At 44.2% G+C, this 25,259-nt stretch overlaps 1 protein-coding gene across 7 annotated transcripts; it reads right to left on the bottom strand.

Annotated features, from left to right (window-relative positions):
• Positions 1-1,021: 1,021 nt before the first annotated feature.
• Positions 1,022-24,562, bottom strand: ANKMY1 (ankyrin repeat and MYND domain containing 1). 7 transcript variants are annotated; one of them, XM_054220949.1, is made up of 16 exons: positions 24,296-24,562; positions 23,040-23,186; positions 18,929-19,365; positions 17,733-17,949; positions 16,789-16,953; positions 15,670-15,728; positions 14,094-14,271; positions 13,481-13,621; positions 11,014-11,184; positions 10,209-10,316; positions 8,251-8,382; positions 7,296-7,409; positions 4,929-5,094; positions 3,986-4,052; positions 3,253-3,407; positions 1,022-1,520 (listed from the first exon to the last, which is right to left on the bottom strand). In XM_054220949.1, exons 1-16 carry the CDS (start codon positions 24,416-24,418, stop codon positions 1,354-1,356), a joined length of 2,547 nt encoding a protein of 848 aa, XP_054076924.1. In that variant the 5' UTR covers positions 24,419-24,562; the 3' UTR covers positions 1,022-1,353. The 7 variants fall into 7 exon arrangements, with proteins under 7 accessions (XP_054076924.1, XP_054076926.1, XP_054076930.1 ...); XM_054220951.1 differs by having other exon boundaries at positions 18,929-19,220; positions 24,296-24,434; XM_054220955.1 differs by having other exon boundaries at positions 18,929-19,076; positions 24,296-24,434.
• Positions 24,563-25,259: the final 697 nt, after the last annotated feature.

The raw sequence follows: 25,259 nt of genomic DNA, 5'->3' as shown, positions 1-25,259 counted from the left end.
GCGCATTGCTGGCTCATGGTCATTCCGTTGTCCCCCAGGACTCCCAGGTCTCTTTCCACAGAGCTGCTCTCCAGCAGGTCACCCCCAACCTGTCCTGGTGCAGGGGGTTATTCCTCCCCAGGTGCAGCACCCTGCACTTGCCCTTGTTGAATTCCATAAGGTTCCTCTCGCCTAACTCTCCAGCCTGTCCAGCTCTCTCTGTATGGTGGCACAGCCTTCTGGTGTGTCAGCCACCCCCCCAGCTTTGTGTCATCAGCAAACTTTAATGGCGTATAAACTTCTAACTCCTTCTGTTTGCTCCTCATACTGAGCGCATTAGTGTACAGGTACTTCAGAAAGGTGCAACACAGTCATGCTGGTGTCCCAAGAAAAGATGAGAACTTCCCTCATGATGTCCTCTCAGCACTTCCTTATTCGTGGGTGGGCCCCATTCTGCCCTGTTCTCTTGATTTTGAGGACTATTAAACACACCACTCCGCACCTTTGCTTGCCAGACCAGTCCACCACTTCCTCACTTGAATGTGGGTCATCACCTCCCTCCTGTCCTATTCCTAGTCTCCTCAGGTTGGCCAGCCTGTTAGAAAAGATGGGGTTTTTACCTGACTTTGTCAGGGGGATTCTATCCCTCCCTACCAGTCCTTGACCCCTAAAGAGGGTCCTGTGGTTTTAAAGTCAAACCATTGTCAGTGATGAACCTCGAGATCCATCTGCTCCTCCTTCTGCCTTTCCACTTCAGCAGCAGGATCAAGGAGAAAATCATGTGGGCCTCCCTGACCTTAACCCTCACCCCTAGAGCCATGTAGTCACTCTTGACATGCTCAGAGACTCTCCTGGCAGGATTGTCCGTACCCATGTGGAGTAATACTCCTTGAGTACATCAAGGAGTAATAGTCTAAGGGCTGAACAGTCCACAGCAACTTCTCCTCAGGATCCCAGATCTACCCCCTCCATGAAGCAACAAACCTCCCTAGAGAGCAAGTCCAGTTGCCAAATGGGCCCTCTGTTCTCCTTAGGAGGAATTATTTTTAATGAAGTTTAATAATGGGCAATATTGGTTTACATGTACATATACACACACACCCCATTAAACCATTAAAACCAATGTGAAGACTACAATTCAAATTGCAAACATTTACTTAAATACATAACTTGTATCAACCCCCACACACTGGGTTTTGATGGTATTACCATCCTTGAGCTCATAGGCAGTACCTTAGAATGATGTTTTGACTTTACTTTCTCAAAACATGTCCAATTAGATCACTTTTAATCTTAGTGGAAGTGGGGTACAAGGCAGAAAGTACAGTGATATTAAAACTTGTCCACACAATAGTAGGAGTGACTTTAAACAAGTCAGTCATTCTTCCCGTGATGCTCTTGTCCGCCAATCCCCACTTTACTCCTTCTTCCACCTCTCCTTTCATCTTTTCCTTCTCTTCCATTTTCCCCCTTTTTGCCAGTGACGTTCTTTTTGCATCCTGCACCGCTTGCACGCTGAGCTGCTCCACCTGTACTCTTCTCTGAAAAAAACAAAAACAAAAAAATAAACCCAGCCATATTTCTTTGGGTGACCTTCAGTTTCTCTGGAACAATAAACTGGACGCAGGTACAAGACTTGAGGAAGCTCCCATTTTGTAATAGTTCATGAAATGTGATGTGAACAGGCACAGCTCTCGGGTAGCCATGGCTACCTGCTCACCTACCTACAAACTTCCTGGCAAACAATGACCACGCATGGGAGCGCAAATGATACTTGTCTCTTCTAGTAAACATATCTGAGAATGCATTAATCCTGCCATTAATGCTGAGTATTACTTCAGGACTCGGTTAAACATTGAGAGTTTTGCTCAGAAGGCACAAAATAAATGCTAATTGCGTTGCCCTACAGTGAAAAGCCCAGGAATCGGGAAACAGGGCGGAGGGCATCAGAGGCTCTCAGAGCAACAGACTGAATTGCTCAAACTGGTCTGAGTTAGGGAATTTCAGGTTATTAAGGACAACCACGGGAGAGAAAAAAAGAAACAAAACAAAGGAACAAACAAAAGCCTTTCTACCTGAAAATTAATTAGAAAGGAAGACACTGCTGAAGAAGAAGTTTGTTTATTGCTGAGAAACAGTCTGTCTACAGGAAGACATTCAGACTTGTTCTGAACAGAATCCACTGAATCTGAATTGAATGAAATTTGGCACTTGCCATACAGGAGATGTATGGTACAAAAAGAAGCAGTAACTTATATAATTACTAGTTAACGTCCCAGCACTCCCAGCTGTATCCCTAATACATTACATTTTTAAAGACAAGGTAGTAAAATTCAGTTTTCTAAATCAATGTAATTTTTCTTCCTGTTTAAGTCCTCCAGTGTACAGCTGCCATATTACCCACCATTTGTCCTTGTAGTTTGATGTCTATTCTATTCTATTCTATTCTATTCTATTCTATTCTATTCTATTCTATTCTATTCTATTCTAATAATTTGATCCTATCCAGAGCCCATACTGGTAAGCATGTATGTTTGATATAACTTACCGCCAGTGGGACAGACCAGCCCCAACACACGGGATTTTACATGGACTGAGATTTAAAAATCCCATCCCAGGCGGTCACTAAAAGGCAGATCAATCATAGAACTTCTGTGAATACAGCAGTTCTGTATTCATCTTCACATTTGCAGATTTCTCATGCATCTGATATAATTAAAATAGTGTAATTTCTACCACGGTAGTCTTCTACTGCTATGTAGCATGTGGGGTGTGTAATGTGGCCTCGTTTTTATCAGCACAAGTGTGTCTTACAAGAACCACAGTAGTGTGGTATCAACAATTCCAAGCGTAAGAGTCAGGAATCTCATTGATTTCTCTTCAAATTTACAGATAGAGGTGATTAAGAGGTAGAGTTTGTATGGAAAGCTCCACTCTGCCTAGCTTATTAGATCTATTTTGGTCCGTCAGCCTGGAAAGTTGTCTACTGATGTCCACAGTAGCTAACCTTGGACTTAGAGAAAGTTATTTCCTTTGCTCTGTGCTCACCTTAAAGATTCTTCTCTCTTGAAACTGAGAGTAATGGCACAGTAGCAGCTCTCTCAAAGCTGGCAGGTTTGCAAAAAACACAACTATTAAAGTGAATCAACCGAACCTTTTTATTTAAATTCCTTCATAAAACACGTTTTACTGGTCCATTACAAGGCAGACATACCCGTGTCAGTACACACGCACAAACCACTGTACTCGTCTAGTAACGACAGTCAGACTTACCCAGCAATCCCAAGCACTCCTGCCTGTGCCGCTCGTTCCAGGATTTCTTTCTGCAGGTCTCGCTGCAAGTGAAGACTTGATGACAGCGCGTGCAAGGTGACAGCTGAACGCTAACTGACCGTCCGCACTGATAGCAGTATTTAAAGAACGGTAATCTAGAACAAAGGTAGTTGTAAAATGAAAGCACGTTACTGTTTGTTTAGGGGTTTCCTCAAGCTGACAGCATGTTTTCAGACAGCAGTAAAACTAAATCAACAGGGCTACAATGTAGAAATAATGTCCAACGGTAATGTCCAACAATAAAGAAACAGGTGACTCTGCAGCTTGTCACCGGAGTCTGTGGGGAACAGACTGCACGCCAGCTGCAAAGCCAGCCCCCAGAAACAGCCCTCAGAAAAGCCAAGTGTCCTAGCGAGAAACACGGCCAAGTCTTCACCAAACCCACAGCCGCATCCTGCCCTGCACTCTCAGGTACTGACGTCATTAATTGGTTTAAAACACAAGGACGCGCTGCCTCCCACAAGAAAACTGAATATTATGCAGATTCTTGGGGTAAAGTCTGAAGCTGAAAAGGAGTGATGTGATAAAAGCAGAGAAAAAAGCTAACTGCAGAGCAGAGAGGAAAATTAGAAAGGAGAAAAATGGCAGTGCGACAAGAGTTTTGGTGAGGAAAAGAAAGCAGGGCACAGGACTTTTGAGAACAGTTGATACTGCTGCAGTATCTCCGCCCTACCTCACTTCTTCCACACGATGGCTTCCTCCTCTCTTCTTTGAAACGCGCGTAGGAACGGCTGAACCCACTACACGAACAAAAGGGGGACGGGGGAAACCAAAAAATCAGCATTCTGACTTGAGAATTAGAGCACTAGTCACAAAATCCATCTTCATTAAAAATTTGCTCGTCTCTGTCTGCATAAAATTTGAAGATACATAATAAAATGCATCTTCCATCAACAAGCTTCAGAAGCAAAGAAAAAAGGAGCCAAGTTGCTACGTCACAGGAAGAAACCACCCAGGTAATTTACTCTTCCTTCCTGCTTGTGACAAGCCACAGAGTCACAGGTTATGCTGAAGTGCAACGGTAACAATCTGATATTCAGCATTCACTCCCCCAGTGTGGGACATCTTCTGCCCCTAAGACTGGTATTCGGAGACCTACATTCCACACTGGAGGACTACTGAAGATGCAACTTAAATAATCTCTATTTGTTCCTTGTGGATGCTCTAATAGCAAAAGAGCACTGATACTCTTTAGTATCAGTCTTAGGGAGTCTTAGGAACAGACCCGAGAGTAAGTTGCCATAAGGAATGAAGATATGCCACATGTCCACGGTCACCATTGCATGCACCCTGTTCGCTGCACGGAATTCCAAGGTTCTCCCGTGGAAGAGGAGCAAGCTCCCTCAATCACTTCTTAACACATGGTAACAGATCTTGTACAGGGATTCACCAGGAAGCAGCTGACAGGCACTGAACTCATATCCAAATTTTCTTCACAATGCCTTGTCCATTCTTTAATGTTTGTAGAACCCCTACATCTCCTTACCAAACATGTAGGAGCAGTTTTATTAGGAGTTACCCTTTCAGACAGTAACACTGGAATTATAACAATAAATTCCCCTTCACACAAGGTGATGCTACCCTTAATCCTGAACTACTCTTAGGCTTGAACTAACATTTCTTGGATCTTCTCAGCTCTTCTTGATCCCACTCCTTCTCTTTCAGGATGACACGCTCACGGAGCTTCGCTGTAATGTGTTCCAGCAGAGATTGGCGTGTTTGAAAAAGTTCCTGCTCAGATGCTGACAATATGTGGTATGGTGTGTGAGCAATTCTCCTGTCCTGCAACATACCATGAGTTAATCCACTAGTGTATGCGAACACTAACACACAAGTGTTTCAGAGTTAAAGCGAACCCGTTCCAAAAGCACAGCGTCGTCCCTGCTGGATCCTGGCTTGGAGCTCAGTCTGTGATATGAGACACAGGACATCTCCAGGTTAGACATTCTAGTTGTTCCAGTTATCAGTTTGGTGAGCGCTCAACAAGTTAACTAAAACCATTTTCAACTGTTTCTTCAAGGGGGAATCATAGAATGATACAATAGTTAGGGCTGGAAGTGACATTTAAAGGCCATCTAGTCCAACCCCCCTGCAGTGAGCAGCGACATCTTCAACTCGATCAGGTTGCTCAGAGCCTCATCCAGCCTGGCCTTGAACGTCTCCAGGGGTGGGGCCTCCACCCCCTCTCTGGGCAACCTGGGACAGGGGCTCACCACCATCAACATAAAACATTTCCTCCTTATATCTAGTCTAAATCTTCCCTCTTTTAGTTTAAAACCATTACTCCTTGTCCTCTCGCAACAGGCCCTGCTAAAAAGTCTGTCCCCATCTTTCTCACAAGCCCCCTTTAGGGACCGAAAGGCTGCAATAAGGTCTCCCCGGAGCCTTCTCTTCTCCAGGCTGAACCCCCCCAGCTCTCTCAGCCTGTCCTCACAGCAGAGGGGCTCCAGCCCTCCCAGCATCTCCGGGGCCTCCTCTGGCCCCGCTCCAGCAGCTCCGTGTCCTTCTGCTGTCGGTGCCCCAGCGCTGGAGGCAGCACTGCAGGGGGGTCTCCCAGAGCGGAGCAGAGGGGCAGAATCCCCCCCTCGCCCCCCTGCCCACGCTGCTGGGGATGAGCCCAGGCTGCGGGGGGTTTCTGGGCTGCCAGCGCACGTTGCTGGGTCATGTGCAGGCTTTTTATCCACCAACAGCCCCAAGCCCTCTCAGCAGGGCTGCTCTCCATCCTCTCATCCCCCAGCCTGTGCTGATACTGGGGGTTGCCCTGACGCCAGTGCAGAACCTTGCACTTGGAAGCTGCCCTCATCTTCCAGAGCTCCTCTCCGAGCACTTCTGGAAGCATCAAAAAGTTTCTTGGAAATGAAAAAGACAGCTAGAGGTCAGCTAGAGGGCACTGGTTGTCCACTCGTATGTTCCTCAAGTCCCCATACTGCTTCCCTGTAGCAAGTGCCAGCAAGGAAAGGATAGACAAAAGTCCAGAGCAGGGCAGGGAGGTAAGGTACCTGGCATATGGTGATTAAGTTGGAGCTGTGATTACAGCTATAAATTGCTTAATTTCTTTTCCTGTTCGAGGATCAGCTGCGAGTGCAAGCAAAGAAATCACAATTTAATGTCTACATAGAACGTTGGTGTCGGATGCAAAAACCCCCGTCAGCTCTAAGCAGGCTGCCCCAGGAGCAAGGTGAACCATTACTTTTGTTCTTTTCAGAACAACTACTGTTTATGTTCCAGAGGCAAGCAATCGACTTATCACTTAAGCTTTCTTGTTAATAAGAAAGCTATAAAAAAAAAAATCTTATATTAGTTCTAATCAAGACCGTCTCAGAACTTTTAAATGTTTTTTTAAACAAATATATCCAGTAAAAAGCATCAGGTAGAAATTTATTAGTTATACTTCACAGTAAGACTCTTTTTATAAGGGATTGATACATGATTAAGGATTACTTTAGTAAATCCATTTATGTAAATATGTATTTTTGTTATTTTAACATAACATATAATACATATTTTAATGTATTTTAAATGTTATTTAAGTATGTATTTTATTTAGGAAATCCATTCTTTTAAAGTTTGATCAATAATGTCGTATCATAGCTTACAACACATCCAAAATTACCGTAATATATAACCCGTAATAACTTCTCCTCATTTGATTGTAGCCTCACGGAAACACGTATTACTTTTGGGTTTAATTCCTGGGTTTAAGATTACGATTAACTCTTTCCAATCCAATTATGAATGGAATCTTACTGTAATATGTGACAGCAAGGATTGCCTTCACAGGCCAAACTATCAGAGGTACTCAGACTTCAAGTGATTCATGTTTCATTTGGTGCTGAACTGTCTCACAACAAATGAAGGGAAAAAGTAAATCTCTGTGAAAGTTTCTGAAGAAGGCCCTAGACAATTCATACGGACACAACAGGCCATGCATGTGAGCGGACGCAAATGCACAGTACTTTCAGATATTGGAAATGAAGTCATACCTGATTATATTTATAATAGGCATAGTCAACAGCTGTTCCCACAGCTTTTCTTTGTCCTTCTCTAAGAGTAACTGGTGCAAGGATATCTGCACCAGCTTCAAGCAGCTTATCAACCTGAAGAAGGCAAATCATTACACATCCAAGCAAAAAGAAAAGCTTCCCACAAAATTGCATTCACTCCACAGCTAAAGAAACAGGACTGAGCATCGGAGCTTCACCTCTATTTGTGAGACTATTTTGTGCCCCAAACCATGCATTTCTTCTGCCCCTTTACAGATAATGATGAATTGTCAAATCTAAATGTGTTTTTTTAAATAAAACCTTCTTGCAGGCAATTGCTATTTGTTTCTGGATATCTCACAATCTTGCAGCAACAAATGAAGCAGGGACAACTAGTGAGGGAGAGGGAAGGAGAGAACCCACCCGGGGGAATTGCCTCTGCTCCCAGGCCCCTCAGCTGCAGCCCTCCTCACCCCCACTCTGGATGAGATCAGCCCCGTGCTCCCTGGGATGAGGAGAAAAACTCCAACTTTCACAAGGCCAAACGCTGCCATAGATGAGAAAGTGGAGTCATCACAAGTGGTACTGACCACTTTACAATAACAACCAAATACAACGCATGTCTCTTCATGCGGGTGCTGGTTGTGTTTATAAACAAGGTGAACTGTCAGATTTGACAGAGCTGCGGGTGCTATGACCACCCCATTTGACTGGTTTTCCTCTTCTACGCAAAGAGGTTATCATCCTCTTTTCTCAAACATGAAAAGTAATTTCCATACAAACGCCCTGTGCCTCAGGACAGAAACAAACAGTATTAGGAACAGAAACAAATTAATTGTTTTGGAAAAAAAAAAATCAGCTTACCCTTAAAAAGAAAGGGGACTCAATGTACCTCACAAAAATCAGCTTTCCCAAGTTTAAAAAAAAACCAACAAACACACAAATGTTATCTTACCAAAGCAATCCTCTGTGCTGTCGTTCTCTGCTGTTCATATGCCGTACTGACAGCTGCACAGAGGGCACTTCTTACTGTCCCACTTAATGGTAGATTTGGGTCAGCCCCATGTTTGAGGAGTTCAACCACTGCCTGCAAACGTGCATACGCAACTGGGACAAGTTAGTGACTGGAGAAGCCATTACTGACAGTTCTACAGGAGAAAAGTGAGACCCTAGCCAGGTCAGTCAAGCCCCTAAAGCTTTACGGTATTTACCACAGCACACCTGGAGTACCTGCTGGTATCTGTCATGGCTTCAGTAGCACACACAAATTTAGTCCAGCAGACAGTAGTTTTCACTTCTTTTAGCCTGAATCGTAATGTCACCATGGAATACTCTACCAAGCAACAGTATCAAATACATGAGAGGCTAGCTTTAAAAATCACCTGGTCTGATTCACAAAGTGTATTTTTTTAAAAAAAAAATGCTTTACCACAAAGATAAGGATTGGATAGGTTGATCACTTACAGACTATTAGATCATTACTTCATCGGACGTTAGCCTCTGGGAAGGTGGGAGAATCAGCAGAAGTTGTTGGATATGGGACTTTCTATTTCATTCAAAATCATGAAGTTTGTATTTTTGTGTTGCAAGAAAGCACTTCTGCCCAGAAAAATACCAGAACTGTCTTAAAAATGATGAAGACAGTGTAAAGAAAAAGGTTCTGTTTCAAACACTTCAGAGAATCTATTTTATGTTGTATGCAGTTGTACACACTTCTATTATAACCTCTTCCATAGTCCACACTCTAGCTCCACATTATATTGCATCCAGTTTTATTCTTATAGGTATTTGATACCCTTCCAACCTTTCCAGCGAAAGGAATGTAGTTAAGGAATAACAACATACAGCAGATATTTTCTATTATGTTCTACCATTTATCCTATGTAAAGTATAAATTTTGTAGTGACAGAACAAAAGGTCGAATGCCGATTTCATCAAAAATACTGAAAAGGGTTTCCCCTTAGCTGCCCTCATGGCTGTGTTTCCAAGGGAATGCTTCTCTGGATTACTTGTGTGCTTTTGTACTGGAGAAAAATAAACAGGGGAGCAGAAATCACGCTCCAACCCTGCCTCTTTCAGCTTACCTGAGCTGCTAGGTTCCAGTCAGTCACACTTGTCCCCCTACAAGTGTTCCTGCCACGGCCTTGTGTGCTGGCCGCACAACACCTGAGCTCCACCGGGAGCCAGCGTGCCACGCTCACCCCATCACTCTCCTGCCTTGCTTTCCACAAAGAAGATGAGCCAGGAGCCTGGACACACCGAGCTCTATTCAAAGAGCGGTAGAGCACTGCAGACACATCTGCTTCGTCACCTGCTTTGGCTGCATATCTTCTCTTGCACCGTCCCGACTGCTGTGGACTTGCTTTTGGGGGCCCAGTGTGGGCAGAAGGGACTCCATTCCCTGCTCGGGAAGACAGCTAACTTAACACAATGAATTCCAAGGTGTGAACTTTAAGCCTCATCTGTGGAGCGCTAAGCTTCATTACAAGCAAATCCTTTCTAAGACTGATCATCAATCTTTTCACAGAACAGCATCCTTCTTACCATCAGTGGCTACACTTTTGTCTTAGACGCAGAAGGAAGTGTTTTGGATTGCTCTGGGCAGGGAGGCAGCCTGTAAGAGAACTGAACGTTCTTGTGATTTGTAAAATGAACGCAGTTCTCCGAATGCTAGTCCCTTCTGCATCCTACCCAAATATTTCTGGCTACGTCATACTATAGTCCTTTAGGACTCCTCTAGTTCGGCTCATGATACATCCATAGGTTTGAAAGAAAAATAAAAACTTTATTATTTTCACTGAAAATGTATGATTGCAAGCACCACTCATTATGTAGTTTGGCTACCATCAGAGAAAGCAGACATGAATGGAAAAGTACACCCCAAAAAAAATGAAGGCATTTAAAGATGCTCACCAAGTCATTCCCACTGGCAATTGCTAAGGAAAGTGGTGAATGGCCATTCCACAATGTGTTTGGATTTGCCTGATGCATTAAAAGGAGGCGGATAACATCTCTGGCATGCTTTATAGGCAAGTGCAGAGGGAAAAGGCAGAATTAGATCATAATAAAGTTAACTTTTTAATATTGAATAATAATAGTATAATTAATAAAATGAGCAGCATAAAACACGTTCAAACCTTTCACCTAAACTATGATGTTATAGACAAATACACCTCCACTGTCTCCTGACTGAGAACACCAAGCACAGTGGTGGTGTACATGAAACCTTCACAACCACATTATCAAATCTCATTAATCCCGCCACCAGAAGGAACGTGCAGGTTTGCTTCTGAAGGAGGAGGTCTCCTCTCTCAAATACCTTTCTCCAACTGTATGCATCCCAAATCTGATAGAAGAATGTTACCGTAGTAGAAAATCAAATCCACAGAGGTTAGTGCATGCCAAAACTAAGACTGTCCTATTTCAAATTGGCCGTGTGAATGATTAAGTTAAAAGCCAATTAACCAATGGAAACTTGACTAAAGGGGTTTCTCTTGTCAAACATAACTCCGAAGATTTAAGAAATACTTTTTTTTCCTCAAGTGCTAATAGATCTTTAATCAGTACAACACTAATAATTCAGTAGAAAAGTAGTTTATTCCTGGTATTCAATCAGCTTCTTATAGAGGGACAAAACATCTTCACTGCCGAGTTATGTCATTTGAGATTAGCTTAGACCTGCTCCCTACGAGCAGAGCCTCAGATGCTATGCTCTTACCTCACTGTTATCCTGTCTTTCACATGCAATATGCAACGCACTCCTTCCACCTTCTTCAGGGACAGGGCCACTATAGGAGGAAGAGTACCCTTGTGGTGGTCCTGCTTCGTTTTTCAGTTGCAAAGTGACACCACCTGTCAAACTGGCTTCTCTGGCTTGATGCTGAGGAATCTAAGCGAAATGATGTGCACATTTACAACATAGCTTAAAGACAAGTTAACAAAAAATAAACTTGCCTGGTCACCCATTGGTCTGGGTCTCAATCATGGACAAGACTTGTTCAGCCCCCCAAAAACAACAGCCACCCTTTTTCTACTTTCGTCTCTACATTCAGGTCTCATCTGCTAGACTGCTTTCGCACTGCACACTACGAAGTTTAATAAAACCACTGGAGAAGTCCAGGGAAGGCAAATTTGAGAGATATATGTTAATAACTTCTACTGGGCCACATGATACAGTGTAGGGAGCGGGGGGAAGAAGCACGCTTTCAGGCACAAAGGGCCTGCCTTGAGTCAAGCTCATTCACATGTCATTCATTTAAGGTCTATGAATGTAGAGTCACCAGATCAATATAAAAACCAAAAGTGATATTTGAGAAAGTAAATCTTGCCTACACTGTGTCTGGGTGTTCTGTAACTAAGTACTGTTGATAAATAAGTATAACGTTCTCCTGTTTACTACTTAAGGACAACGTACTAAAATACAAACTGACAAAGCCATCTAAATCTCCCTGTCCTGCAGACATTCACCTTAGTCCTTGTCACAACGGGATAAATTCTATCAGGCTAGTTACATAAGCCAATTCCTTTTTTAAATGATTGGGACCTGACGGTGTGCCAGGGAGCTGGCCAATGTCATTGCAAGGCCAGTCTGGTTACCTCTGAATGGTGAGGGCGAGCAGGGGAGGGGGAGGTTTCTGAGGAATTTCTTTGCATTTCTGGCAAAATGGAAGGAAGAACCAGGGAACTACAAGCTGGTCAGCCTATGATGGAAAAATCTTCTGAGAAGCCATTTCCGGACACACTATAGATAAGCAGGTGAGTGGAAGCAGTCAGCATGTATTTGCAAAGGAGAAATCACGCCAGACAAACATGATAGCCTTCTACAATAAGATGATCAGCTTGGTGAAAGACAGGGAAAGCAGTGAATGTTGTTTACCTTGACTTCAGCCAGGCTTTCAGCACTGTCTCCCATAACATCCTCCTAGACAAGCTGGACAAGTACGGACCAGACAAATGGGCAGTGAGGTGGATCAGCAGCACTAAGTCCAGCTGTGCTATAGCCCAGGGGCAGATACGAGGGCCAATACTATTTAACATCTTCATTAACGCCCTCAATGGTGGGACAGAGTGCACCGTCAGCAAATACACAGATGATACAAAACTGGGAAGAGTACTTTAATGCACCACACAGTTGTGCTGATTTTCAGAGGGACCTGGACAGGCTGGAGAATTGGGTAGAGAGGAATCTTATTAAATTCAACAAAGGAAATTGTCTTATTCCTCCCCTGCACCTGGGGAGGAATAACTCCGGGCACCAGTACACACTGGGGGCTGGCCACATAGAAAAAAACCTTTTAGAACAGGACCTGGAGGTCTTGGTAGGCAAGCTGAACATGGGCCTGCAGTGCGCACCTGCAGCAAATAAGGTCAACAGCATCCTGGGCTGCGTTAGGAAAAGCGTTGCCACTGGAACAGGTTATCCAGAGACATTGTGGAGTCCACACCCTTGGAGATGCCCAAAACCCAACTGGACTAGACCCTGAGCAACCTGCTATAACTGATCCTGCTTTGAGCAGGGTTATTATTCTACATGATCTTCAGAGGTCACTTCAAGTATTTCAGCTGTTCTGTGACTACAGGATTTTGTTACTGAAACTTAAAGTAATTTCTCAGGTAACAAATGCCAGAAAAGGCACATATTGCTGGTATAGTTCCGTCAGCAGTAGAGAATTATCATCAAAATTGGTAACTCTAAACTAAAAAGCGCTATCCTACCAAAAAAGTCTACTGCTAAACTGGCCTTCTGCAGGAGGCACAGAGAACGCCACAGGAATCTAGCAGAGACAGCCTGGGTTCAAGGAAAAGAGAAATAAGGAAAGAAAAGAAATATTAGGCCAGTTCCATGGAGATGAAACAAGCAAGTCCCATCACAGACATATCTCTTTCTGTAGTAGTATCTTCAGGCTTTTGTACTGGACTACACACAAGAGCCTTCTAAACTCTGCTTTATATATTGCATGATAGCAAAATGTTCTGGGGCACCAAAAACAGAAGGATATGTTTACTGCAACCCAATACTATAGAACACAAGTGGCTTTTTGCTTGTTTTTTTTTTAAGGTTCTTTCAGGGAAATGCAAAGATTTCACTGTGAAATCAAGCAGGCAGGAACCTCAACTCCCTGCTTAGGTCCCACGCAATCTGAATTTCAACAGCTGAAAGAAGATGAGCTGAAAAAGCAACATACCTTGTCTGGACCGTATGTCTCGTTTCCATCTTCCGCCCTTGCATTAAGATCTGGGGCAGAATGCAGGAGGTATCGTGTTATCCGGACCCCTTCCTCCCCAGGAACTGAGGCAGCTATGTGGAGAGGAGTTAACCCCCCTAGCTGAAAAAACAAACATAGCATTAAGACTCCTGTTTATCACAAGCAGCACTTCAACAGCGCTAAATATTTTTTCAAAGAATCCAAGCTCACTCTTCCCACATGCTGTGTCTCACAAACAGCCACCATAAACCCAGAGCCTGGAGTTATAGGACTGTGGAACACTAAAGGTCTCAGACACTAAGCTTACTAAATATCACAACAGCTATTACCAATTTGAGGAGCAGCTTCGCAAGTATTCCCCAGCCACTCACAAACTTGGCAACCAGGAAATATAATGATAAAACACTTGGAGAGTAAGGAGCTTTGAGTTCTTTCTATGAAAAAAAAAAATATCTTTGAACACGATAATCGCTTTAAACAGTTTTCTGGCCGTTCTAAAGGTGATTCTGACATGCAGGATATTTTACAGTAGGACACTGAAGCTTCAGTATGCATCTACAATCCCACATTATGAGTTATAATCCAGTAAAACCTTGGGTGGAAGCCGCACATCAGCCCTGGCTCCCCTTTCTAAGAGGAGTTTCACTGCTTCTGCATCTGCAGCTTTAACAGCAAAGAACAGAAGGTGTGGTGGGACCCAGGGCGCATTGGGATCTGCACCTCGACGAAGCAGCAGCTGGATTGTTTCCCATCTCTTCTGTCGTCTAGAACTGACATGAAAAATACCAGAATAACGTATTAGCACCTTCCAAGAAAACTCTAAAAGCTAGTGGACTAAAATGACTCCCACGTAATAGACATGAAAACTGTCACTTAGCAGAGGGAAGACATGGCAGTCTCTAGGGCCACATCAAACTGCCCTACACCACCCAGGCAAAAACAGGGGACAGCACTGCCAGTGTTTCTCAGCCCTCTAAACTAAAGGAGTAGCATGCAAAGCAGTCCCTGCCGTCATGAAAAGACCCAGTGTGGGAAACAGACAGGCAAAGCCAGGCAAGGTTCTCTGCATCTCCACCAGTCGCTCACCTATGACTTGTAAACATTTGATCTTAGACTTGTTTAATGAAAGACACAGACTCCTCCTTCCTGCCATCGAAGACTCCTTGGAAGGTTCCTTCCTCAATCACACCTCATTCATCCATCCCAAGAAAACAAAGGTACGGTGTTCCCCTTAAACAAAAGCTGGGACAGGAGCTATGCTAGACTAGGACAGTATATTTCAGGTGCCATCTACATTTCCATGGAGCCAAACAATCCACACACACACACACAAAACAAATCTGATGCTACCAAAGGAAAAAGAAAAAAAAAAGGGCAAACGGCACTTGGAAATCACCCAGAAACTCCATCATCACAAAGTGTTCTCAACAGAGACTCATCTTTTCAGGCATGGTATTAACTCAGCTTTACCCACAATGGATCTTTATATTCCAATGAACAACGTGCAATATGCACAATATTTCAGACAAGAAGAATCATGGGAGGTGGGAGGATGTGCCACAAAAGTAACATGTAAGGGGATGAAGGCCAGAAAGCCAACCAGGAAATTCCAGTTTGCGGGTTTTAAGATATCAAAATTACCTACGCTGCCATATAGCCCAACACAAAAATTTCATCATCTTTGGTGACTGCTCTGTAAGCAAAGCAAAAAGCAAGTGTGGCCCTTTCAAAGATCCACGAAGGGTTGACGCTGCTGAACAGACACTTGCAGAAAACAACGAACAGGTTCACATGTAGTCAAGATTTCAAGAAATTAAATTAATATATTCTCCCTCCTTACGTCTACACTACACTCCAAGTGTCCATTGCACATTTAGCAGCTTTTCACACTCCGCTAACATGAAATCTTATCTTGTTCAAGCATGACGTCCTTTGCTGGAACTACTTTTCAACGGGAACGTTTGCCCACTGCTGACACGAGCTACATTAGGGTGTATAAATAATGAGTGGTTTCTACTGGCAAACAAGATTTACCCAGTTAAACAAACAAAAAATATCTTTCCCTGCAATGGATGAATACCTCTGTGAAATATGTGAAATACTGTTACCTTCTTTATACAAAAGGGTTTATGAGAGTTGGTCTCCCCTTTATAGTGCATGAGACTTACTCTGAGATAATGTCTTCAGCCACACTGACTGTTTCTGAGGATTCTGATTGTTCATTCCACTTCAAGATTTTAAAAAAGAAAGAGGTTACAAAATCAAAAAAAATCTTCTTCCAATGCATGACTCAGCATATTAACAGATCAGAACAGTAACACGATACAGCACATAATACTGGATTTTTGTTAACAACTGTTAGAGAAATCATTTAGAAGTAATTTGTAACTAAGTTTAAAAAAAAAATCTCTTAAAATAACGGAATATTCTTCTTGTTCGTTTTCCATAATGTCTAGGATATATTTAGAAGAGTTAAAAGTTTTTTTCCAGTATACATCACCTAGCTTAAAAGAAAAAAAAAAACTGATGAAATAAAATAAGACACAGATTTTCAAGCTGCATACCTCATTTCCAACAGGTTTCCTCAAGGCACGGGCCACCACCTGTCTAGCCTCATATGAAAGTCTCAGCAGCACCCTCCCATTTCTAGACTCCACTGAAACATTTCAAAAACCACACAGTTCCCACACAGACCCCTTTTTTATCTGTTTTCTCGTCCTGGCTGGTGATTCCTGATACCCTTGCTTTCATTTTTTTTCCCTATTCCCATGTTTGCACTCCTACACTCTTCCTGCGTAGGAAGTTCAGAACAGGCATTTCTCTTCCAGGGATATGACTCTTCCTTTGTGAGCATTCCCCAAGGATCAGCACACTTCTGACCGTACACTTGCTTTTTACTAGCCACCTCCGTGATGCCAGGAGGATTAAGTAGTACCAGGAGAATTACCTACATCCTACTGCTCTACTTACGCTTCTGTAATTCCCATCAGCTGTCCCACTGGATCTTCATCGTGTAAAAACACCTAGCCAACAAGGCTTCACATCTCTGCTATTGATACAGCATCGTATTTCAATTGCAGAGTGAGCTTGTATCTGCACTGGAGTTCAGTCCTTTGAGACAGGAGTTAGCTGTGAGCGTAGAGATTATTCTACATCCTCAGAGAGCAAAATGCATAAAAGTTCTGACTTTTTCTTAGGAGTATACACAGTACATTTAAAAAGCAAGCTTACATCTTGAGGAAATAATACATTATGATTCTGTCATTTTAGATTAGAAGTAAACGAACCTTGTAACTGTGGAAGCGCCTCTCAGCAATATTACCCTTAAATGATTCTTCTGGATAAAAGAGAATAAAGCACATGGAGAGAGCAGATAATCCTTCATCACTACACTTATTCACATCAGCTCCGCTATCAAGAAGAAGATTGACAACATCATTATGGGAATGAACCTGTAAAGGGAAAACAACCATACTTGCACATATACGTACACACTTTTAGCTTTTGACATGGAAAGAAATGACAACACAGTTTTAAAGTAGTCATGCTCTACACTGCACAGCTAATTCAAATTTTTATTTCCCACAAAACAGAAACACAATACAGAACCATGTCTTACAGGGTTCAGAACACGTTTTTTTCAGCTAATTTTTAACTACGGGGCTTCACAGGAATTCAGTGAGGATTCATGCACGGAAAGAGATTAAAAGTGACTGAGATGGCTACAGGAGAAATACAGTGTTCTCAATCATCTAGATTTTGCTAGCCATCTACAATGAATGCGAAGTATTGAGGTAGCTGAAAAGGACCTGAAGAAAAAGGCGGGGGGGCAGGATTTCACCCCCCTCCTATAGAAATTGAAGTTGTGCATGCGTGGTTTCTAGTCACCACCACTTTTCAGCAAAAAGAAAACAATTATGTCTGAATCAGTTTTCAATTAGGGGAAAATATAATAAAGCACAGTCACATCCAAGAACATAGATCTAGTGCACTGACATTTGAAAGCACCTCTAACATTTACTGATGGGCTTCTTTTCGGTTATTTATTTCCTGTGGGGTTTGGCATGAGATCAGTCATTACAGACACTAGTCTTGTCACACCGCTTTTCTGTTTCTCCTGTTTACTGAACGTTCCTTCCATACTATGTAATGAAACGAGAAAAATTTAATCCTGCCTACTATACCAGGAATTTTGTCATCAAGTGGTAAAGAGTTATGCTGAGAGTCTTACAGCAGCAGCAGCAAGTGCTGTGTATCCGTGTTTGTCAGCTATGTCTGGATGAGCAAGCCCATTCCTCAGAACCGCATAGACCCCATCATAGTCTCCTCTTGCCGCTTTCTGAATTAGCTGCTCTGAGGCAAGTTCCCTGGGGCCTGGAGGCCCATAAGTACTGCGGGAGCCACTGAGAATGAGGTTGACATCTGAAGTGAACTCCCCTTGACAGCGCCTAGAAAAGGAGAAAAAAGTATGGCACATTTAAACAGCTCGGCACTCTTAGACCACTATGGCAATTCAAGAAAAAAGACACCAAGAAGAAAATAAGGCCAGCTATCATTTTAAGAACTATTTCAGATAGTGTAAGCTTGCTTACATTAATGGCAGAAAGGCAAACCAGTTGCTGGCAGCAGCATATAGATTTTTGCCACAGAGGAGTTAAAAAATGTCCAGCCATGAAACATCTACTAAAAAAGAAAACAAAATCTAACTACCATGTTTTTCTATGAACCAATTTATCATGCACATTCGTGACATCTGTTTAGGATTTAATTTCCATCACCTGCTTTAACTATAAAATATGTATAGGTAGCTTGTGTTCCTATCAAAAAAACAAATAAGGAAGTACTCCGTGGGGCCAACGAGCATCTCCACATACAAGTACCAAGCCACATAAAAACTGATGTGCAGTTGGCAGTTCTACTAGCTGTAGACTTGCTGCAGCATGTTTTGTATAGCCTTAAAGGAGAACAAGAGTCAAAACAACCACAAAAAGGTATCATTGGCCAGAGTTTCAATGCTTCCGAAAATCCGGCTCTATGCGTCTCCATATTTCTACCCCTACACAAGACACTACACTCTTGGAACAGGGGAGATCAGAACAGGTCTCTACAGCCCTTGCCTCCTAATTCCTTTCAAAACTGGACTTCCAGAAACTCTGACATGCTAATGAGTAATGAGACTATTTTTACAGGTGTAACCAGGATAAAATTGATGTTTCAGTAAAAGGAATAAAATTTGTGAACTGAGAGATGAATATGTTGGTTTTTTCTTGTTCTGCCAATCCTCATGGCAACTTGTGTAACCTCAAGGCCATAAAAACCAATCTGGAGTGCAGCTTTTATCCTGCAACATCATTTTGAAAATAATGAATACTCATGGATAATAATTTCTAAAAATCCATACTTAATAAACAAATCATCAACAGTTACCTGTGCTTATAAACATGCATCTGCATTCTAACGAGTAGAGGGGTTACATTTGCAACAGGCCATGGGTCTTCCTCAGGCAGCTTTGGGGTGTTCTGAAAATACCAAGCATCACACTCTTCCAGGAAGGAGCGTGTCAAAGTAAGATGATCTGTGTTACGAGAATATGCAAAGACTCCTTCAGGAAAAATATCCTTATCATCAAAAGGGAGATGTTTATAGTCTCGGAGAAACGGGTCTTCCTCAACTGAAATATACTTCTTTTGAGAACTGTCATCAATGTATCTGTAGTGTGCTGGATAATCCAAGAGAGAAAAATAACCAGGTACTTCAGTACACAGTTTAATTAGATGATTCCTGAGCCACAAACCAACGTCCTGACAGCCATCTGGATAGCTCTCAATCCCTGGTCCAAATCGCTCATCAGTTTTGTACAGCCCCTTAAGAAACAAGTAAACTCATTAGTATCAGTCAGAGACCAAACAAGTCCGGTTTCTATTTAAACTAATCTGTCTGGTTCCGGCCTTACCGGTCCACTTCCTAGTGCCAGAACAATAACTGCTGAAGCCCATCTGAACAGCAAAGCTTTCACACTCGCTTTGGTCCATTTAATAGCAAACACAAGTCTTCCAGCCCAGGAACAGTGGAAGGCCCTAAATTTAACTACAGTGGGATGTAATGTTTGGATGAAACTTCCTGATGGGCTTAGGGCCTGAGCAAGATTTTCTTTTTATTTTTATTCTGTTGTTACCTGAAATAAAAGCTCCCGAAACCAAAAGTAGTTTAGAGAGGAGATACTGCTTTATTCAATGTCTAGTGCTAGGGGGAAAACCCACAAATCTAGCACACTTTACTGGGGATATTCACCCATTATTTATACACCAAAGATTCTCATAATTCGACCTACCTAACACATAACTCCACCTAAACTTACATATTCATTAGGATGACCGAATAGTCTTTTTGCACATGCGTATCAAATTTTGCTGCATCGTCAAAACACTACTGCGCAAGCATGAGTGTTTCGGTGGTCGTTTGGGTGAGAAGACCCTTCCTCACATCACCCTTTTAAGGTGTTGAGTCGTCTCAGGACAGTAAAAGTTTAGTGTAAGTTTGCCAACTTCTTGAGGATGATAAGGATGTTCCTTGAAGTAGCCCCAGCTCTGTCCTACTTGGTACAGGAGTACATACTTGACGCATAGAAGAAGCTCGAAGTGATTAACTACTTCTTGTTATCCCATCCTTGGTGATGAGCTACTTCTGGCTGTCTCCTCATTATCACTATCTGTAACATCAGCTCAGCGACTGACTATTTTCTCCCACAGTAAGAAGGTTAGCAGGAAACAAACAACAGTTTAGTTAGCACATGGTTATAAACAAAGCAGAAGCTGCCTTTGCTAACGCTGTGACCAATTTTAGATTTATTATCCAGGCTGCTACCTTTCAGGCCAGGACAGATTTATGGTTAGCTTTTCCTACCTAATCAAAACAAACACATCTGGCACACATCTACACAGACACAGAATCTGGAATGGACAGTTATTTCCTTTCTTACAATGGTAACCAAATTTAGGATATCTACGACCTTACAAGCACCACAAGACATGCCAACAGAAGAGTCTCAGTATCAAATAAAGCACTACAGGACAGGAGTTTTAGTCTTCCTATAAGGGTATCCTAGTTTGGCCATGACACTACAGTAAGTAAGGGATGAGCATTACCAAATTTACGCAGACTCATGCATGTCTGGATCGCCCATATGTGTTCTTGAACCCACCTGTTCAAGACAAGTTCAAACTAAGCTATCACAACCTCAAAATAGCTATTTGGAGCAAAAATTAGCAACTTCACATTGAGCTGTTTAGCTACAAAGATAAAGGAGCAGGAGGAAAGCGCTACCACTGGCAAGAATAAAATTCTGAGTATGGTTATGATCTGAAGCTTCTCTATTTCCCCCCTGCGCTTTAGATTATGCATCATATACCCAAATTCATTATCATATACCCAAATTAAATCTGTATATACCCTAAATCTGTAATTAGTACCATATTAACAACATGCAGCAAGAATGCTATGTTCTTGTTGATCACCCCAATGCAAAGACTGTCATGTTGTTTTTCTATATGTTTTATATTATTTGACAAATTGCAGAGCTACCCAGGGATCAGTAGGAACGGGTGGGCAGTGTTCCCCTATGCTTGGGACTTTTCAGATATACCTTCTAATGAAGAATCTCTTAGAAAACAAGATTTCCAGCTTCTACTAGCAACATCAGGTCTGAAAATGATGCAAAACAGGTAACTAGCTACCTGGACAGTTCAGACTGCTGTCTATCTCCACAGTTGCTTAAAATGCAGTATTTTTCCAGTTTCATATTGCTGGCATCCTAATATGCCTTTTGAGAGTACTAACTAACAAGATCTTCATCAAAGAAGATGACTAAATACTGAATTCTTATATGTTAGATACCAGAATAGGAAACTTTTCCAGGCATCGTTTTTTTAGTTCTGGACAGAGGGTATCACATCACAGGGCTAGAAGGAGGATCCAGGGAACTACAGGCCCATCGGTTTGACCTTGGTGCCAAGGAAGGTTATGGAGCAGATCACCTTGAGTGCCATCACATGGCACATACAGGACAACCAGGCAATCAGGCCCAGTCGCCACGGTTTATGAAAGGCAGGTCCTGCTTAACTAACCTAATCTCCTTCTATGACAAGGTGACCCACTTAGCGGATGAGGGAAAGGCTGTGGATGTTGTCTACCAAGACTTTAGAAAAGCCTTTGACACCATTTCCCACAGCATTCTGCAGGAGAACTGGCTGGTCGTGGCTTGGATGGGCGTACGCTTTGCTGGGTAAAAAACAGCCTGGATGGCCGGGCCCAGAGAGTTCTGGTGAATGGAGTTAAATCCAGTTGGCAGCTGGTGACAAGTGGTGTTCCCCAGGGCTCAGTATTGGGGCTTGTTCTCTTTAATGTCTTCATCAACGACCTGGATGAGGGGATTGAGAGCGCCCTCAGTAAGTTTGTAGATGACACCAAGTTGGACAGGAGTGTTAATGTGCTTGAGGTTAGGAAGACTCTACAGAGGGATCTGGACAGGCTGGATCGACGGGCCAAGGCCAATGGTATGAGGTGTAGCATGACCAAGTGCCGGGTCCTGCACTTGGGTCACAACAACCCCGTGCAACCGCTACAGGCTTGGGGCAGAGTGGCTGGAGAGCCGCCCGGCGGAAAAGGACCTGGGGGTGTTGCTCAACAGCCAGATGAATACGAGCCAGCAGTGTGCCCAGGTGGCCAACAGCATCCTGGCGTGTATCAGGAGTAGCGTGGCCAGTAGGACTAGGGACGTGATCGTCCCCCACTGATGAGGACGCACCTCGAGTATTGTGTTCAGTTTTGGGCCCCTCACTACAAGAAAAACAACTGGAGTGTGTCCAAAAAAGAGCAACAAAGCTGGTGAGGGGTCTGTAGCACAAGTCTGATGAGGAGCGGCTGAGGGAGCTGGGGGTGTTCAGCCTGGAGAAAAGGAGGCTGAGGGGAGACCTTCTCGCTCTCTACAACTACCTGAAAGGCGGTTGTAGCCAGGTGGGGGTCGGTCTCTTCTCCCAACTAACAAGTGATAGGATGAGAGGAAATGGCCTCAAGTTGCATAAGGGGCAGTTTAGATTGGATATCAGGAAAAATTTCTTCACCGAAAGGGTTGTTGAGCATTGGAACAGGCTGCCCAGGGAAGTGGTTGAGTCACCATCCCTGGAGGTATTTAGAAGACATGTAGCCGTGGTGCTGAGGGACATGGGTTAGTGGTGGATTTGGCAGTGTTATGTTCACAGTTGGACTCAATGATCTTAAGGATCTTTTCCAGCCTAAATGATCTGATGATTCTATGATCATGTCCTTCAGTATTTCCCCATGCAAAAATTGAGTACAGCAGAAGCTAAGCTGTTGAAAAGACTGCCCTAACTCACTGGAGATCAAAGCATGACGAATTTGCTCTAAAGAACCAAAACAATAAGGGAGCTGCTTGAAAAAAAACCACAGTCAAATTTTCCTGTACTTATGCTGACTTTGAAAGGCAAGGAAATCGCAGTATTAAAACAGCATTTTTCGTTACCTGAAATTTTCTGCCATCCTTCCATTCCAGGGTCCCATAGCCTTCTAAGTGGCCAAGATAAAGAGCTCCCGTGAATTTGGAACCATCAGGCCAGTAGCAAATCCCCTTCCCATGGCGCTGATCCACGTAGAACTGTCCCACATATTTCTGTAATCCACAAAAGAGGACAAAACAAGAAGAATGATACAACTGACAGGACAGACATAAGTGAAATGCTTCCTGACTGCAACAGAGCAGGACAAACGAGGTGCAGGAAACTGACACATGAAGAGGAGGAATCTGTTACACGCTTAAGATAAGACGGGGCATGGTCTCAACTTCATTTTAGTCACGGGCTTCAAAACTCAGCTGGGATTCTACTAATTCCTCTAGAAGCTCTTCCATCATGTAGCAATCAGTAGTTCACACTACTTCAGCAGATGTATCTCGGCATTCATATCCCTGGATCCATGGCCAGATGATGCAGGCTAAACCAACATCTACTCGATCGTTCAACAGCTTTCATAAAGACCTGTATGCCAATACACACCTAGCATTCTGCATTCAAAACAGAAGGGAAATCAGCATAACCATGGAGTCCTCAATTATCAGATGCAGGTGAAGTGACTGGATTATTAAACCTTTACACACCACTTGCTTAAAAGATAAATACGACTGCTACTCCAAAACTGCCACCTTACTCTTCAGTAGAAAGCACTGACAGAATTTCACATCATAGGTAAACATAGTGCCGGACTGTATGAAAGTGGCAGATGCTAAGTCAAAAGGTTGTCCATAACCCCCTCTCTCTTCAGTGAAGAAAACCTATCAAATCAAACTGCAGTCAAGAACTGTCAGATGAGCAGGCTGAAATTTGGTCAACTGGCACTGATTTCAGTAACAAACACTTTAAGGTGTTCACTATTTTGAAGCAAAATCAGACATTTGGAAGATATTTCATGTCTGGGAGGCAGCCCAGGCAGCCCTGCCTTTCACGACCCCTCTCCGTACACAGAGGCGATGCCGTGAGCTCCCCCACGGAGCCCCCAGGGCACCCCCACCCAGCCCCGGCGGACGGGGCCCAGCCGGTGCCTGCGCAGCGCCGGTACCAGACGGGGGACGAGCGGGCCCCGCCGCCGGCCCCTGCGCCCGCCGCCGCTGGAGGCCCGGCCGGGCCCGCGGGACGATGGTACTCGGGCGGCGGAGAGGAGGCGCCTCCGCCGGCCCCTCTTCCCCCGCGCCCAGGCCCGCAGCCCCGCTCTCCACCGGCGCCGTACCTCGCCGGCCCACGGCCCGCGGGACAGGCCCTGCCCGGGGCAGGAGCCGCAGCCGGCCGCCCTCGCCGCCTCTCCGCCCTCAGCCACCGGCAGACTGGAAACTCTGCCGGCGCCGACCGCCATGGTAGCCCCACCAGCAGCGCTCCCGACCCCGGCCGGTGGGATGCGAGGCCTTGCGTTGCCATGGACACCCGGGCGGGCCCGGAGCGGGGCAGGGAGCACGGCCCCCGCGGCGGCGGGGCGCGGAGAGGCCCCCGCGCGGGCGCGGCTGAAGGCGGGGCGGTGCCAGAGGCCTGAGGAGCGTCCGCGGGAGGCAGAGGCGGCCGCCCAGGGGCAGGACCGCTCGCTCCCGGGGGTGGCCCCGTGGGCCGCCCGGTGGGGCCGCGGGTGGAGCCGCGAGCCCGGCCCTCCACACCGCCTTCGGGCCCGGCCCCTCGGCCGGCGCGGAGGCTCTCCGGGGCCGCTCGCCCCGCTTTGTCCACGCTGGTATCTACCAAACCCACAGCATTTTCCCGATCGATTGATGAACTCCAAGCTCCAGGCCAGCGAGAGCAGGGCCGATCGTTATTTTAGCGTAAACGGCTGTCACGGAAATAAATGGAGTCGATGTCAACCCGGGTCACCAGGCGGCTGGGGCAGCGGCCTCCGCCAGCCGGGACTTGGCACTGGCCCACCGTTAGGTTAGCGTGGGTTGTCTGTCTGTGTGAAAAAAATTGTATTAAAATCCTCCAAAGTGCCAGATTTTCCAGCATTGTTAGAGAAGCCAACTAATCAGTTTAAACACAGCGAATCTGAAGTTAAGTCAATACATGGCAAAGTTTTTCCTTAATCTCCACTGAGCAATAAACCCCTGAAATGGGCTTAAACAAGTCACTTAGCTGTAAAGACTTCAGATCTGCTTTTGTAATTCTTTTTTTTTTGTTTTAATTGTTTATGAGAAACTTACAGTCTCTGGTTTAATTTG

This window comes from Rissa tridactyla, chromosome 14 (assembly GCF_028500815.1).
Source record: "Rissa tridactyla isolate bRisTri1 chromosome 14, bRisTri1.patW.cur.20221130, whole genome shotgun sequence".
Lineage (NCBI taxonomy): Eukaryota > Metazoa > Chordata > Aves > Charadriiformes > Laridae > Rissa > Rissa tridactyla.
Note: the sequence above shows the minus strand (reverse complement) of the source record. Positions and strands in the feature narration are given on the sequence as shown.